Source organism: Stomoxys calcitrans, chromosome 4 (assembly GCF_963082655.1).
Source record: "Stomoxys calcitrans chromosome 4, idStoCalc2.1, whole genome shotgun sequence".
Taxonomy (NCBI): Eukaryota; Metazoa; Arthropoda; class Insecta; order Diptera; family Muscidae; genus Stomoxys; species Stomoxys calcitrans.
The window spans coordinates 152,016,444-152,034,773 of record NC_081555.1 but is presented as its reverse complement, the minus strand read 5'-3'; the positions used below and the strand labels follow the sequence as shown (position 1 = coordinate 152,034,773).

The window sequence follows — 18,330 nt, the reverse complement described above, 5'->3', positions numbered from 1 at the left end:
GGGGCAGTGAGTGGTGTTAAGCCGCTTAACATCTTTCTGCAATTTGCCTCTGATCAGATCCGATTTGGATATAGTTGCCATATAGACCGATCTTCCTATTTAGGGTCTTAGGCCCTTAAAAGCCATATTTATTATCCGATTTTGCTGAAATTTGGGACAGTGAGTTGTATTAGGCCCATCGGCATCCTTCCCAGATCGGTTCTGATTTGGATATATCTGCCTTATAGACCGATCTCTCGATATAAGGACTTGGGCCCATAAAAGGCGCATTTATTGTTCGATTACGCCGAAATTTGTGACAGTGTGTTGTGTTAGGCCCTTCCACATCCTTTTTCAATTTGGCTGCAATGGGTCCAGATTTGCATATAGCTGCAATATAGACCGATATCTCCATATATAGTCTTGGGCCCACAAAAGCCCCATTTATTGTCTGATTTTGCCGAAATTTGGGACAATGAGTTGTGTTAAGCCGCTTAACATCCCTCTACAATTTGCTTCTGATCAGATCAGATTTGGATATAGCTGCCATATAGACCGATCTCTCGATTTAAGGTCTTGGGCCCATAAAAGGAGCATTTATTGTTCGATTACGCCGAAATTTGTGACAATGTTTTGTGTTAGGCCCTTCGCTATAATTTTTCAATTTGGCTCGCATCGGTTCAGATTTGGATATAGCTGCGATATAGTCCGATCTCTCAATTTAAGGTCTTGGGCCGATAAAAGGTGCATTTATTGTTCGATTTCGCTGAAAATAGACACAGTGATTTATGTTAGGTCCTTCGCCATCCTTCCTCAATTTGGCTCAGATGTGTCCAGATTTGCATATAGCTGCCATATAGACCGATATCTCGATTTATAGTCTTGGGCCCATAATAGGCGCATATATTGTCTGATTTTGCCGCAATTTGGGACAATGAGTTGTGTTAGGCTCTTCAACAACTTTCTGCTAATTGGCCCAGATCGATCCAGATTTGGATATAGCTGGCATATAGACCGATCTCTCGATTTAAGGTCTTGGACCCATAAAAGGCGCATTTATTTTTCGATTTCGCTGAAAATAGACACAGTGACTTATGTTGGGTCCTTCGCCATCCTTCTTCAATTTGGCTCAGATATATATAGACCGATATCTTGATTTATAGTCTGGGGCCCATAATAGGCTCACTTATTGTCTGATTTCGCCGAAATTTGGGATAGAGAGTTGTGGTAGGCTCTTCGACAACTTTATGCAATTTGACCCAGATCGTTCCAGATTTGAATATAGCTGCCATATAGACCGATCTCTCGGTTTCAGGTTTTGGGGCCATAAAAGGCTCATTTATTGTTCGATTTAGTCGAAATTTGGGACAGTGCGTTATGTTAGGCCCTTCAAGATCCTCTTTCAATTTGGACCAGATCGGTTCAGATTTGGATATAGCTGCTATATAGACCGATCTCTCGATTTAAGGTCTTGGACCCATAAAAGGCGCATTTATTTTTCGATTTCGCTGAAAATAGACACAGTGACTTATGTTAGGCCCTTCGCCATGCTTCTTCAATTTGGCTCAGATATATATAGACCGATATCTTGATTTATAGTCTGGGGCCCATAATAGGCTCATTTATTGTCTGATTTCGCTGAAATTTGGGATAGAGAGTTGTGGTACGCTCTTCGACAACTTTATGCAATTTGACCCAGATCGATCCAGATTTGGATATAGCTGGCATATAGACCGATCTCTCGATTTAAGGTCTTGGACCCATAAAAGGCGCATTTATTGTTCGATTTAGTCGAAATTTAGGACAGTGTGTTGTGTAAGGCCCTTCGACATCCCTCTTCAATTTTGCCCAGATCGGTTCAGATTTGGATATAGCTGTTATATAGATCGGTCTCTCGTTTTAAAGTCTTGGCCCCATAAAAGGCATATTTATAATCTTATTTCGATGAAATTTGACACAGTGACTTATGTAAGACTTTCCGACATCCGTGTGGTATATGTTTCAGATCGGTCTATATTTGGATATGGCTACCTAAAAGATCAATATTTTGTTTTAAAAAATTGAACAATGACTTGTATTTATTAGACCACTCAATGTCCGTGCCGAATTTGGTCCAAATCGGACCATATTTCGGTATAGCTTCTATGGGGGCATAAATTATGTATTTTTTCACTGAAATATGAGGAAAGGCGGTTTACATATATACCTGCCTTTTTACTTGTTTCGCTTGCGTGGTTCATCAACGTTAGGGGAGTCCGTTCTTACTATTCTTTTGTTTCTCAGATAATTTTTTATAATTTTTCCTGGCGGGTTACTGGCCCAACACGCCAACTGCATTGGTTATGTGGCATCACACATGTATCCCTCGATTTCACGAGCCGCTGGCTTCAAGCTCCGGCTCTTTCCTCCAACTGCTCCTAACTTGGGAGCAGACGCTGATGTTGGCCATTGGTTATTTGAAGGCGCCAATAACTCGCCATGTCATTCCGAGTATAATTGGCACTCAGTATTTAATTAAGAGCCAGTGCCACCTGACCCCCTCACAGAGACTCTGCTCTCGAAATCGCTGACCACCCGCATTTGGAGTTACTCTGCATAAAGACGAAGCTTTCCACTATCCGCAATCTGTAGACGAATTCGGTAGCTTACGGCCAAGCTTACCGTGATAACGATGAACACTACACAAGCCGGAGCTCAAAATTCCGGTATTTGTCGGCCAAATTTTTTCAATATGTTCAAATCTTTGTTAAAAATTTGAACACGTGTACATGGTTTTCTTGTTCCTCACCACCATTTTATTTACGGAATTTATCCTATTGTCTTTGAGGCAACAAATTAAGATTTTGTGGTTTTTTGGCATTGCCAACAATTCGTCCAGGTTTCTTTGTAGTCCTTAAATAATTCATTTAAATGAAAATGAAATCCTTCGTCGAGCTTGCCTTTGCTTATGTAGGATCAACTCATGTTCATTTATTTCCGGTGTTTTAAAAAAATTCATTCACCTTTTCAACTTCGTTTTCAATTTCATTCATAAATGGAGGAACAAGTGTGCCAATCAGGATATCTTAACTATTTCTTGTGTTCTCATTGCCATTGTTATGTAGGAGTACATTGTCGGTCAATGGATGAAAACAATGAGGGCTCATCGCTTCGCTGTGACCAACACTTGTTCTTTTCTTAAGTTTGAATTTTTGGTTTGATTGTATTTTGGGTTTCTATTCTATTAAGCATCCTGTGGTGGTTGTCCTCCGAGATACATAATGGAATACCGGAAGGATCCTTTGCTTTGGTTTCTACTCTATACTATAAGTACCTTTGTTAGAGTACAATTTGCATAGTTTTTACTTTCACTAAAAAACAATTCCAGGTTTTCTGTAATATTTTGAAGAGAGAGAATTTATATCTTAAAGATGTTTGAAAGCAGGTTATAACCTTTGGAAGGAAGAAAATGTTCCACCTTCACCATAGAATGTACTAACTATGTCCAACATCTCATGTTTTTATGCTTGAAATCCCAGTTGGGGACAGACAATTTAGAAAACTAAATCTAAATGCGAAGGCATACCAAAGCGGAATGCAATTTTCTGCAATAATGCAACTCACCGTTAATGCATTCTTTTTGTGTGTGTTGAAAGTCTGCTACAAATTGCATTAGCTAATCAAAACTTAAAATGCATAACAAATATTTTAAATATATTCTAACGCATTCGATGACTGTGAAGAAGAAAGCGCAAATAAATACTTACATGGTGCTCTAGATTGATTATAATAACCCAGGCAACGGGCATGACCATCAGCAGTTCTACTCGAACCGTGTCGAGGAAACAATTTCGAACGAACGTTAAGTGGCCGCGTGTTATATCGGGATAAGAAATTTCATATAACCACTTGCAAAGGATAAGGCGATAAAAAAGGACTAAGAGAAAATGTCTGTGGAAACTCTGCAGGATAGTGTGCAACCCACCATGACGGGCGCTGAGGGCTCAAGCACCATGGTGAGCGTCCTCTTTGGTTTGGGTGTGATTGCCATACTGTATGAATACTATCGCCGTAATACGCGAGAATACAAGATGATGGACAATATACCAACACCCAAACAATTGCCATTGATTGGCAATGGCCACTTGGCCTTTGGACAAAGCAACCATGAAATATTGAAAATGGTATCTAGCATTTTTGACGAACTTGGAGAGACAATACGAGTCACCCTGGGTCACATGAATGTTGTTTTCCTCACCAATCCCTCGGACATTGAGTTGATACTGAGTGGCCAAAAGCATTTGGAAAAATCCGTGGAATATCGTTACTTCCGACCCTGGTTCGGCAATGGTCTTCTCATTTCGAATGGCCATCATTGGCGGCATCATCGTAAAATGATTGCCCCCACCTTCCATCAGAGCATTTTGAAGAGTTTCATTCCCACTTTTGTGAAACACTCCAAGGCGGTGGTGGGTCGCTTGGGCGAAACTGTGGGCAAAGAATTCGATTGCCACAAATATATGTCTGAGACCACGGTGGATATTCTGCTTACCACTGCCATGGGCTGCAAACTGCAACCGGAGACGGAAAAGAGTGCCGAATATGCCCAAGCTGTTATGGATATGTGCGACATTATACACAATCGCCAATTGAAATTGTTCTATCGCCTGGATTCCACCTACAACTTCACCAAGCTACGTGAACGCGATAACCAATTGATGAATGTCATCCTCAGTATGACTCGCAAGGTGGTCGAGGATCGTAAGAAGAATTTCAATGCTGAAGAACGTGCCATCATCGATCGTGATGAGAAGACTAAGGGGGCACAGGAGAAAAAGAGTGGCCTGCGTGATGATTTGGACGAAATCGATGAGAATGATGTGGGTGAGAAGAAACGTTTGGCCTTGTTGGATGCCATGATGGAAATGGAAAAGAATCCCGAAATCAAATGGACCGATAAGGATGTTATGGATGAAGTTAACACCATTATGTTTGAGGTAAGCTAAAAGTGAAAATTTTTCTGAACTCAAAATGAAGGTTAGGAAGGGGGAAAAGTTAGGGGGACTGTACAACATACCACAAAAAATTACAAACAAGTAAAAGCGTGCTAAGTTCTGCCAGCCCGAATCTTGGGTACCCACCACCATGGATATCCTTGTTAGCTCAGTTAAAACAATCAAATCGGGTATTGATTACGGCTTCTTTGGTCTCAAGAAGTCATATCGGGGTATCGGTCTTTAATGGGAGTATATTTATTTATGAACCTTTATGAGGACACAAGGATACTTCACGTACCATATTTTAGCCAATTTGGGTAAAAACTATAGCTGCTAGGAGTTAAATCTGGAGATCGGTTGGGATTTGGAGTGAGTTTTGAAGGGCATAAGTTTACTTCATGAACAAAAAGTTCGCTAAATCGGATGGAAACTAAGGCATCTAAGGGTTCAGGAAGTCAAGTCCGGGAATCGGTTTATATGGGGGCTACATCAGTTTATATACCGATTCTGATTATACTTGACACACATGTTGAAAGTTATTATAGAAGTCCTTGTGCCAAATTTCAGCCACATATAATGAACATTGAGGCAACTATCGGCTCAAAAAGACAAAACCAGGGATCGGCTTATATGGGGACTATATCAATTTATGTACCGATTCATATCATACTTGACACTAATCTTAGAAGTCTGAACAGAAGTCTATGTGCTTAATAAGGTGAAAATTCGGGTTTAAAGGGGCTCTAGTAGTCAAATCCAGGAATCGGCTTTATATGGGGGCTACATCAGTTTTTAAATCGATTCCGATTATACGTGGCACATATATTGAAAGTTAAAAAGGAAGCCCTCGTGCCACATTTCAGCCACATCGAATGAAAATTAGGGCTTCTAGGGGCTCAAGAAGTTAAAACTGGGGATAGCTTCACGTGTTCGACTAAAATCGTGATTTCAACAGACAGACGAACGGACGGGCATGGCTAGATTGACTCGAGAATATCAAGAATATATATCATATCGCAGATCAAAATTTCGAGGTGTTACAAACGGACTGACTATATTAGTATACTTCCATCCTGTGGTGGTGGGTTAATAAAACAAAGAAAAGTGAGTTAAGTTCGGTGGGGCCGAATTCTGCTAAAAATGTATACAAACTAAATTTGGTTGAAGGTCATCATTTTATTCTACATACCAAACTTCTGTCAAACCAATAAAAATTCAAGCTTCTAGTAATAGAACAAGGATAATCGAGAGAACGGTTTATATGGGAGCTATAACAGGTTATAGACTGATTTGTAAAATAACATGGCAAAATTTCAGCCAAATCGGACAAAAATTTGGGCTTGTAAGGACTCAAGAAGTCACATCGGGAGATCGGTTTATATGAGAGCTATATTAGGTTCTTGACCGATTTGGACCGTACTTAACACAGTTGTTAGAAGTTATAACAAAACACTATGTGCAAAAGTTTAGCTAAATCAGACAAAAATTGCTGCTTTCAGGGGCTCAAGAAGTCAAATCGATGAATCGGTTTATATTTGAGCTATATCTGGTTGTAGACTGATTTGGATCGTACTTGGCACAGTTGTTGGAACTCGTACCAGAACACTATCTGATTGCCCCGACCCACACACTGGCAATCCGAACCAGCTACCAACTCGACTACCTTAGGTAGGGGCGCCTAAGGCAATGCTAAGTACGGTTCAGATCGGCCTATATCCTGATGTAGCTCTCATATTACCAAATTTGTTATTCAAAGCACCAAAAATGTTTGCTTTTTGTCTGCTGAAAAAGGGAAAGCACACATTACTGCTTTTTTAGCAAACATAGGGCTGCTGTATTAGCTAAATCAGCTAATACAGCTAAATCAGCAAAAAAAAAAACTAGTGTCCTAAGTACAAAAAACTGCTGAAAAAATATGTTATGCTATTTTTTTACCTATTACTTATTTTGATTACTTTAGGCATTTTTTTACCCACCACCATAGGATGGGGGTATACTAACCTAGTCATTCCGTCTGTAACACCTCGAAATATTGATCTGCGACCCCATCAAATACATATATGTTCTTGATCGTCTCGACACTCTGATTCGATCTAGCAATGTCCGTTCGTCTGTCGAAAACACGATAGAGGTCGAAAGCGTTAAAGTAGCTAGCTTAATTGCAAAACTACTAATGTTATAGCAGAATACTGCGATAGTACCAGCAAACGTAACTACTAATATGCAGCAGACAGTGTTTGCTATTTTCGGCAAACTTTTTTCTATGAGTGTAGTGTTCTTTAACGACTTCTAACAACTGCGCCAAGTATGGTCCAAATCGGTCTAAAAGCTGGTATAGCTTACATATAAACCGATCTCTTCATTATCATTGTTCGGTTCCTAGAACCTTTAAGTTTTGCCTGACTTAGCAGAAATTTGGTATGTCAAGTAAAATTATGACAATCAATTAAATTAATTTTGAGTAAATTTTTAGCACGTTTTTATTTGTCGTCAAATGACTTTTTAACTTGGGCATCTGCATTTATTCTGACAATATGACTTGGACAACGTAATCGTTCCATTTGAATACGTTTTACTATGTTAACGTGTTCATACAGCTTCTAGATTCTTTCTCACAAATTCTCACCATGTTCCCTGTACGGTTTGCCTGCTCGGTGTGTGCCAACCGGTGGTCCTGTACGTACGAGTACGATTTCGTAGTGTCTTCTGTCGAAACCATACTGCCTTGTTTAAGTTTCTGATAGGAAACTTGTGACCCTGTGGACACCGAAGTAAACAGAGCAAATGCATTCTCCTCAAGACAACTTCTGCAATAATCATTATGTATTATGTTATCCATGTGTACCGTCATAAGGCATATCGCACCGTGACGCATAGTAACAATATTCACTGACATCTTATGAAATCAGTAGCTCCTTCATCCTCCTTCCGTCGATGATAGGCCAAAGTGTCCTAACAATCTGACATGAATGTAAAATACAGATTCCCATCTTGACATTGGTTCAGCAATAGCCATCCAACGTACTGTGTCTTGTAGTTCCACGATTGCATGACGAGCCCTTCCTGTTATATTCGTCCCTCTTCTTGAATCCGGAAACATAGTTCAGTGATATGTCATGATTAATTCAGGGATTCCAAACATTCCATCACGCTCGAATCCAAGGCCTTGAGCACTGCCATTCTGATAAATAAATCAATTTATTTATTAGATTTCCATCCCTGAATTTAATTTAATGTCATAAGTGTAGCCCGAAGGTCTTACACAGCGTCCGTTTCCCAATCGACTCTTCCGGCAAACAAATTTCAAATGTCTTATCTATTTACAGTGTTCATCCCATTTACAGTGTTCGCCATACCAGCGCTCACCAATCTGTGCTAATCCCCAATTCTGATCCTAACTCCACTTTGGAGCCATTAGTAAAGACAGAGGTCTCATCTTCTTCAAAAAACAGCATGTGTCTTTCAATCCACTCTTCCTGAAAAGGGAAAGGCCCAAAGATCTTATCTTGAATCGGTCTCGGTGCCTACTTAGAGCTGGCAAAATATCGATAGCACTATCGATATTTTATTTTTTTCCGTCTAAATATCGATTGATCGTTACTATCGGCAAATTTAAATTTTTTGCGAAATTTAACCAAAATAAGTGATCCGACACTGTATGAGATAGCATACATTGCGCCTAAAAAGGGCGGAATTTTCATCCGATTAGTACAATGGTTTTTCTCATGACTTCCAACTGGCTTATTAAATTTGGCATTGATATTACTTCTATATAAGTCGATCTCCTGATTTGTAGACCCACCACCATCCGTATACTAATCTAGTCATTCAGTTTCTAACACCTCGAAATATTGAACTGTGACACCATAACGTATACATATTCTTGATCGTCTTAACATTTTAAGTCGATCTGTCCGTCTGTCCGGTCGCTCGTCAGTCAGTCCGTCCGTCCATCCATCCGTCCGTCTGTGGAATTCATAAGGGCGATCAGCTCGTTCGAAACTTGAAACTTTGCACAGATATTTCTTTTTGATGTAGGTCGTTGGAGATTGGTTTCAATAGATTGTATATCCAGCATCACTTCAACGCCCAACACAGATTGTTTTTCACTTGCACTTTCTTGAGCTCGAGCTTCTTGGGTCGAGTCTTCCCATCTACAACCTCCCATAATATTAATGCCCCCCAAATTGGCACTGATCTCATAATGGCTGTTTAAATCATCTTCTGGTTAACACTCCACTTTCTACCGAACATCTTACTACCAGTGCCTTCTGGCTTCTTTCCTTCACATTCCTTTTCCATGGTCGGTTCGAAACGAGGTCTAGTTCTAGGTTTTTCCCTCAAGTGGTCCCGTCCGAGTCTAAAATCCGGCATCATATGTAAACGAGTGAAGAGCATCAGTTCCGTCTTACTCAAGTCATTTCTCATAGCTCATCCCGACAATCTACACAGTGAAATTTCATTACCTCGCTGATCGTTTGCAACAACTTGGCTAGGCTCAACTGCACGACTATTATCGTCCCACCACTGTTGAAACCCAATAGGATTAGCGTATCACGATGTTTACGAAAATCGGAGAAAACTAATTTCCTGGAGATAGTTTTTCTGCAAAAATTCTCCTATGGCTATTTTGTCACCTTTTTATGCAAATCAAATTTCGTTGAGCTACGAACCTGCGAATTAGGAGGCAATGTGTTGTAGTCTCTGACTAACCAAAAATTCCCAAATAGGCTCAAGTTTCGTATCAATGATAGAGGGTTACGAATTTTATTAAAGGGTAATTTAAAAAAAAAAAACATATCAAATTTAGAAAAATGCATGAAATCTTTATTTGAATCGATAGTACGGTCGTTATAATTTAATGTTTCAGGATTATTTCATGCAAATGTTGACCGTGACAGAGCCTCAAATGGTCCATCCGAACTCGCTTCTCAATAAGTCCATTGTAAAGTGTGCTGTGTGGCATGTGGCACTGTCTTGTTGAATCCACATGTCATCATCTCACGATAGTGTTCAACATTCACAGTTACGTTACGACTCGCACCATCTTGAAAAAATACTGACCAATGATGCCACCTGCCAATAAACCGCACCAAATTGTGACTTTTTCTGGATGCATTGGTAGCTCTGCTCTGGTTGATATTCACTCCAAAATGGACAATTATGCTTACTTACGTACCCATTGAGAAAAAAATTTGCTTCGTCTAAAGAATGGAAGAAACGCGCGTTGAACTTTCTTAACTGAGCACGCGCTTTGGTAATAAAATTCAATAATTTGCTGTTTAAACCAGTGTTGCCAAAAAGATAATAGCTAAAAAGTCACCCTTTATAATACAATCTAAAATGTTGACCGCCCTAGGCGGAATAGCTAACTTCTGGGTTACGACTCCATGAACCATAACTCCAAATATCCATTTCTGACCCTATAAAGTATATATATTCTTGATCAGCGTAAAAATCTTAGACGATCTAGAAATGTCCGTCTGTCTGTAGAAATCACGCTACAGTCTATAAAAATAGAGATATTGAGCTGAAACTTTGCACAGATTCGTTTTTTGTCCATAAGAAGGTTAAGTTTGAAGATGGGCTATATCGGGCTACATCTTGATACAGCCCCCATATGGACCGATCCGCCGATTAAGGGTCTTGGGCCCATAAAAGCCACATTTAATACGCGATTTTGCTGAAATTTAGGACAGTGAGTTGCGTTAGGCCCTTCGACATCCTTTGTCAATTTGGCTCAGATCGGTCCAGATTTGGATATACCTGCCATTGGTCTTGCGCCCAAAAAAGGCGCCTTTATAATCAGATTTCGCTGAATTTTGGGACAGTGATTGTGTTATGTCGATGGGCCATTCCACTTCAATTTGGCCCAGATCGGTCCAGAGTTGGATATAGTTGCCATATAGACCGATCTCTCGATTCAAGGTCTTGGGCCCATAAATGGCGGATTTATTGTCCGATTTCGCTGAAATTTGGGACAGTGAGTTGCGTTGGCCCCATCGACATTCTTCTTCAATTTGGCCCAGATTGGTCCAGAGTTTGATATAGCTGCCATATAAACCGATGCCATATAAACCGATGTTTAGGGTTTTGGGCCCATAAAAGTCGCATTAATTGTCCGATTTCGTCGAAGTTTGGGACAGTGTTAGGGCCTTCGATAACCTTCTTTAATTCAGATCGGTTCAGATTTGAAGATAACTGCCATATAGACCGATTTCTCGATTTAAGGTCTTGGGCTCATAAAAGGCGCATTTATAATCCGAGTTCGCCGACATTTGGGGCAGTGAATTGTGTTGGGCTCTTCGATATTTGGCCCAGATCGGTCCAGATTTGAATATAGCTGTAATTTGAGCCAATCTCCTTATTTAAGGCCTTGGGCACATAAAACGCTCATTTATTGTCCGATTTCGCCGCTTATAGACTGGCTGCTTATAGACTGATCTCCCAAAACCAGATTTTGGGCCCATAAAAGTATAATTTGTTGTCCGATGTCGCTGAAATTAAGGGCAGTGTGATGTCCGTAAAATATTTCTTCAATTTGGCCCAGATCGGTTCAGATTTGTATATAGCTGCCATATAGACCGATCTCCCAATTTAAAGCTTTGGTCCTCTAAAAGGTGCATTTAAAATTCGCTGAAAATTGACACTGTGACTTATGTTACGCTTTTCGACATCCGGATCGGTCTATATTTGGATATAGCTACCAAAAATACCAATATTTTGTTCTTCAAAATTAAACAATGACTTGTACTTATTAAACTACTCAATATCCGTGCCGAATTAGGTCAAAATCTAATCATATTTCAATAAAACTGCTATGGGGGCATCATTATGCATTTTTTACCAGATAATGACGAAAGGTGGTTTACATATTTACCCGAGTTATTGGGTATCCAAAGTTCTGTTCTGTCCAACGTAATGCTTTTTTACTTGTTTCAAATGGCATAGTTTCTCACAAAAATCGTCAGCAGTAGGAGGAGATAACCACCGCTGAACATTTTTTTCTGATGTTCTAGCCTGAAATCGATCATAGCCGTTCTGTGTCGTAGGCGAACATGCTAACCTCTGCGCTACAGTGGCCTCCAAGTGAAATGTGTAAAGAGAGAAATACAGGGTATCAAAGTAGACCATTTTTCACTTACTCAAACTCCTAATGGCTACAATTTTTAAGTTGCTTTACCAATTAGCAGCTTTCTTCGCGGAAGAAAGATCAACAAAGTCGAAAAACTGTATTGTTATAAAAGATATACATATATAGTGGGGTCTTAGAACCTCTCCATGCTATTATGGGGGGGATAAAAAGGATTCCTTACTTGGAGCTTGTTTTCGCATTCGGGTTATTTAACTGTTTTCAAATTTATGTTCAAATTTTTTCTGCAAGATTGTTGTAAAACCGCTTTTCTCCTTTTCTTGCAGGGCCACGATACCACCGCCTCCGGTTCCAGCTTTGCCCTCTGCCTGTTGGGCATTCATAAGGATGTCCAACAACGCGTCTTTGAGGAACAACAGACCATCTTTGGTGATAATCTCAATCGTGATTGCACATTTGCTGATACTCTGCAAATGTCCTACTTAGAGCGTGTCATCTGCGAAACTCTGCGTTTATATCCACCAGTACCATTGATTGCCCGCAAGGTGGAGGAAGATGTTAAACTGAAATCGGGTCCTTATACCGTAGCCAATGGCACCACTGTGGTGTTGTTGCAATACCTTGTGCATCGTCGCCCCGATTTATATCCCGATCCAGAGAAATTCAATCCTGATAATTTCTTGCCTGAACGCACCGCCGGACGTCACTATTATGGCTTTATTCCCTTCAGTGCTGGACCCCGCAGTTGTGTGGGTCGCAAATTTGCCATGTTGCAATTGAAGGTATTGCTGTCGACCATCATTCGCAATTATCGCGTCTCCTCATCGCGCACCCAAAAAGATTTCCAATTGCAAGGTGATATTATTTTGAAGATGGCCAATGGTTTCAATATTTGCCTGGAACGTCGTGCCACCGCTAAAGCGTAAATTTTGATGTAAGCTTAGAGACAATGGAACACTTATATATAACAAATTGGCGTATTCTCCCCCTTAATAGATGTAGCCCTTAATTTAACACTATAGTTAGGTAAGAACATTCTACGACTACTACTAACCTCGCTAACATTTTACCGATGAACGTGTGCCCTATAACAGACTACCAATGACATAAGGAAGATTTTCAATTAATAACACAACACAACTTAGCTAACATTTACAAACTTTTTATTTTAAGATTAACATGTGAATGCAACGAGAGCAAGAAAAAAAAGGTTTAATAAAAAAAAAATGGTCATGCACAGGTTAAAACTGTCAAAAGAAGTGTGTTTTTTATTTTTCAGGGGTTAAGTATCACTACTTGGCCACTATCAATCATGGGTTGATGCTGAAAGTCTGGGTTTGAATTCTTAGTTTTGGACCTGGGACTCTCTTTACTTCGAAACCCAACGGAGAGGATTGAAGGAGGAATTCGACATCAAAATTTGGGGCATAGGACCTGGATTTAAATAAAAGGTATTTTGGAGTAGAGTAGGAGTATGATATCTTTTGAGAACCTGTTGCCTCCAGGTTCTCAAAATGACATTTTGAAATCATACTCCTACTCTACTCCAAAATACCTTTCATTTGAATCCAGGTCCTATGCCCCAAATTTTGATGTCGAATTCCTCCTTCAATCCTCTCCGTTGGGTTTTGATATCATACTCCTACTCTACTCCCAAATACCTTTCATTTGAATCCAGGTCCTATGCCCAAAATTTTGATGTCGAATTCCTCCTTCAATCCTCTCCGTTGGGTTTTGAAGTAAAGAGAGTCCCAGGTCCGGAACTTAGAATTCAAACCCAGACTTTCAGCATAGGTGCACACTGCCACCGAATAGACGTTTAGAAAGATTCAGATAATATCAGACTTAAATCCAAGGCGTTTAGGAGAAGAGTTTGAAAATGAAACCACAATTGGGGTTTAAATTTCTGAAGACAGACCAATCACAAAACCACCCAATAGAAGAAAAGTATACTGGTCGGGCCTTTATATGAAATTAAAGATAGTTGAAGTACAGTATGAACCCGCCATTCAATTTGTGCCCAATGAAGACCGACCCAGAAATTCTTGTTCCGAAATTTTAGCCAAACTTGATATGGGACTCTAATGATAGGCATTTTAGAACCTTTGTATCAAGCTATACAACTGATATAAGGTGGATGTGGAAGGAGCACATGGCTTTAAAATCTCAAATCTGCATGCTCAGCAGCCTTAGAATTTGTAAAAAGAAGGTTTGTGGCCAAGTATTGAATTTGTGTCCCTTCATATAAAGTAATAGTACGGGACACATTTGACTCACTAAAATAGGCATTTATTCAGTTTAGTATAAATTGTTCTTCACATATGAGTACTCGGAAACTTTTGGAATGGATTTGCATAAATAAAATCATGTCAGGTGTTAATTATTCCATAAATTTAAACCAACGATTACGTTGTATGGCATACCCAGGGTTTTATGGACGTATTAGAATAATTGTGTGTGTTCTGAGGTAGCTGATAGAATAATTTTATAACCTAAGAATGATATTAGAACTGTGCAAATGTATACTTAAACAAAGTGATGTGGACTAAGGTATGAAGACTATGTGTAATATATTGTCAAGGTTTTAATATGGTCAGCAATGTTGTGTGGAAGTGAGAACAAGTCAAGACGGTATTAGTTTAGCCACATTCATGGATCTAAGGGAAACCTGATGCTAACGCTAAATAAAGATGTCGGTTGAAATGACGTCTATATCAATATGTGAACCGTGCAAATGCAAATTTGCCCACGAATATTCCATTAAGGAACAGGGGAAAACTTCTCACATATCAATGAATACTGTCAAATTTAAGCTCAATGATGGATAGGTTAGATAGGTCAGGTTTAAGTCGCAGTCTACCATCAGACGGAAGAAGAAAGATGCCTTCTAGTTTCTACCGTTGAACCATCCAGATCGCTTTAAAAAGCGAATGTTCACATTCACTAAATCAGACAGGTTCTCAAAGAAATGAGAACCTAAAGTGGAACTCCTTCTGACAGCTAGTGCGGGACACACACAGAAGGTGTTCTATAGTCTCTTCTTCCTCGATGTCCCTACAGCTTCTGCAAAAGCCGTTGCTGGGAACCTTCAGTCTGTCAGCATGTTTTCCGATTAGACTGTAAAATGTCATGACGGACACAATGACAGCAAAGCAGTAGACCTCTTCAGGTCTAAATTAGGCCACATAGTTTTGGAATGCTCACATCCCCCTCTTTGTGACCATCTATCATTCGTTGCCCTTCGGACCTGGTACTGAAAACTTAGCTTACATGTCGCTAGAAGCATACCCACGGATTCCAGTGTTTCTGGTTAAGTTAGTTCCTAGTCTCGCAAGCTCGTCTGCTTTACAATTCCCTGGGATATCTCTATGGGCCGGCACCCTAGTGCGGGACACACACACAGAAGGTGTTCTATAGTCTCTTCTTCCTCGATGTCCCTACAGCTTTTGCAAAAGTCGTTGCTGATAACCTTCAGTTTGTAAGCATGTTTTCCGATTAGACAGTGACCTGTCACGACGAACATAATGATTAAGGCGTCTGTTCCAATGACAGTGCGGGACACACACACAGAAGGTTTTCTATAGTCTCTTATTCTTCGATGTCCTCACAGCTTCTGCAAAAGTCGTTGCTGGCAACCTTCAGTCTGTCAGCATGTTTTCCGATTAGACAGTGACGGACACAATGACTAAGACGTCAGTTCTAGCCAATGACAGCAAAGCATTAGACCTCTTCAAGTCTAGATTAGGCCACATAGTTTTGGAATGCTCACAGCCCCCTCTATGTGACCATCTATCATTCGTTGTCCTTCGGGCCTGGTCCTGAAAACTTAGCTTATATGTCGCTAGAGGCATACACACAGATTTCATTGTCCCTGGAATATGTAGGGTAGTTCCTAGACTCGCAAGCTCGTCTGTTTTACCACCCCCTGGGATATCTCTGTGGCCCGGCACCCAGAACAGGTGAAATTTGAACTTTTCAGCCATCTCGTTAAGAGATATGCTACAGTCGAGGGCGGTATTTGTGTTCAGAAAAACGTTCTCCAGGGATTTAATGGCTGCCTGACTGTCTGGGAAGATATTTATGCCAAGATCCTTACAATTAAGGAAGTGGTAGAATGGCTAAGATATAATGTCATTACGACGACATTATATCTTAGCCATTCTACCACTTCCTTAATTGTAAGGATCTCCGCTTGATACACACTGCAGTGGTCGGATAACCTTTTCGCTATGAACAGTTCTAGATCTTTAGAGTACACCCCAAAGCCCACCTGGTCGTTTAGTTTAGTACCATCCGTACAGAAGTCTATGTAACTTCTTTTATCATGGATATAGTAGTTCCAATCGGTTCAATCAAGAATAGTGGTACTGTACTTTTTATGAAAAAGCGGCTCAGGTTGGATATAATCCACACTGCTTGGGACATCGGATATTGTATCAAGGATAACACATTGTCCGTAGTCACCACATGACCAATGAGAAGCTTCCTTAACCTCATGGCAGTAGTCGCAGTGATTTGGGTAGCCACAATGTCCAGAGGCATTAGATGTAGAAATGAATTTAGTGCACCAGATGGTGTCGTCCTCAGTGCGGCTGTGAGGCACAATAATCAAAAGGTTCCGGTTAAGTATTGAGCAGATGGTGGACTTTTGAAACGTCGTCCACCAGACCACAACACCATATAGCATAATAGGTATGACAACTGCAGTATATACCCAATGCATGACACGCGGTCTAAGCCCCCAACTTTTGCCAATGGCTCTCTTGCAGGTGTATAGGGCAAGAGTGGCCTTTCTTGCCCTCATCCAGGTATTTTGCACTTTCTGTAAATGGAACATTCTCTCCGCCCAAGGAGACAGGTTCCACTGTAGGCAACTTGTACCTCCTGCTGAAAATAACTATTTTTGTCTTGCACGGATTTATACCCAGATCACTTTCGGTAGCCCACTTTGCTGTTGCACGTAGAGCTTCCTGAAGTAAACTTTCCCCTAACCGCAATTGCCACGTCATCAGCATACGCGATCACTTTTACGCCTTTTTCTTCCAGAGACAATAATCTATTGTTAATGGCTATATTCCAAAGTAGAGGAGACAATACACCTCCTTGAGGTGTTCCTTTGCTAACCCATCTTTTTAGATCCACAAATCCCAAGCCTGCCGTAATGCATCTTTTAGTAAGTAAGTTATTAATAAACTTTCTTACGGTAGAGTGCCTAGAAACTCCAACTCCTTCATGATTGACGTCGGTTTTACATTATTGATAAGGGGTTCCTTTCTATAGCCGAGTCGGGAAGACGTGCTGTGCGACACCTCTTTGGGGGGAAATTTTTGTATGGCATAGTACCTCACAAATGTCGGGGATTACCCTGATTATCTTCATATTCCGGTGTTTACCAAGATTACTTCGTCTACTACTTCGTCCACTACTTCGTCCACTACTTCGTCCACTACTTCGTCCACAACTTCGTCCACTACTTCGTCCACTACTTTGGCATCCGCGTTGGTCATGCGTTTCTGGGCAAGGCTTCGTCCAGGCACTATGTAACAGGACCCACTGTGGACTTCAGTCCCCTTGTGGGTTTCCCTCATACGAAGAAATGTGCCCGAGTCTTATTCCTTCTGAAATCGGCCGTTAGATTGAGGAGCAATCTAAGATTGCATGAGAGGAGGGTACTTCTACATAACAGTTCAGCTTTCAGGAGGAAAAGAGTACTGTGGATCCATTTGCAAAACTGTGTGAGCGAGTCGGACGCCAAATGTGTTCTTGTCATATTTATGGATTTCAAAGGCGTTTTTTTTATCAAAAGGAGTTGTCCAGAACTACCTCTCTGTCGTAGTTATATCTGTGATAGAAGAGCTTGCGGGGTTGGTCCTAGCGATGCGGTTTCTAAGGTTATTAAGCATTTTTGGGCTCAGGCGTCCATTTGTACTTAATATATATGCAACCGTATGATTGACCCTCTATTAAGAAGTCCGGCTGGGTCCTTTGAGATCAGTGCATATGCGGATGAACTGCTCATGCTAGTTGAAGAAGATTTCAAACTAGCGGAGGAAACTTACGGTGAGCAAGTCATTGGGCATTGTGCGCGAATAGAGCGATAGTGTTGGTGTTGACGTGACGAAGGATAAACCAGTTACAATGTTGCTCAAGGGCATATTATCTTGCACACACGTTACGGCCTGTCGGAACTAGCATCAGGAACGTACCGCTCGTATAATAGCTGGGAGCGGCTGTTTCAGAGCTTTCTGCATATTTAACAAGTAAAAGCGTGCTAAGTTCGGC

At 40.6% G+C, this 18,330-nt stretch overlaps 1 protein-coding gene across 1 annotated transcript; it reads left to right on the top strand.

Annotated features, from left to right (window-relative positions):
* The first annotated feature begins 3,744 nt into the window (after positions 1-3,744).
* LOC106087019 (cytochrome P450 4g1) lies at positions 3,745-13,307 on the top strand. The gene is made up of 2 exons (XM_013251890.2): positions 3,745-4,955; positions 12,375-13,307. The coding sequence occupies exons 1-2, from the start codon at positions 3,906-3,908 to the stop codon at positions 12,972-12,974; spliced, it is 1,650 nt and encodes a 549-aa protein (XP_013107344.2). The 5' UTR covers positions 3,745-3,905; the 3' UTR covers positions 12,975-13,307.
* Positions 13,308-18,330: the final 5,023 nt, after the last annotated feature.

What these genes read in the sequence shown, in the direction of transcription:
- LOC106087019 (XM_013251890.2), top strand. Translation starts at nt 3,906, where the DNA reads ATGTCTGTGGAAACTCTGCAGGATAGTGTGCAACCCACCATGACGGGC. An exon ending in TTAACACCATTATGTTTGAG is followed by an intron (nt 4,956 to 12,374) that starts GTAAGCTAAAAG and finishes CTTTTCTTGCAG; the next exon opens with GGCCACGATACCACCGCCTC.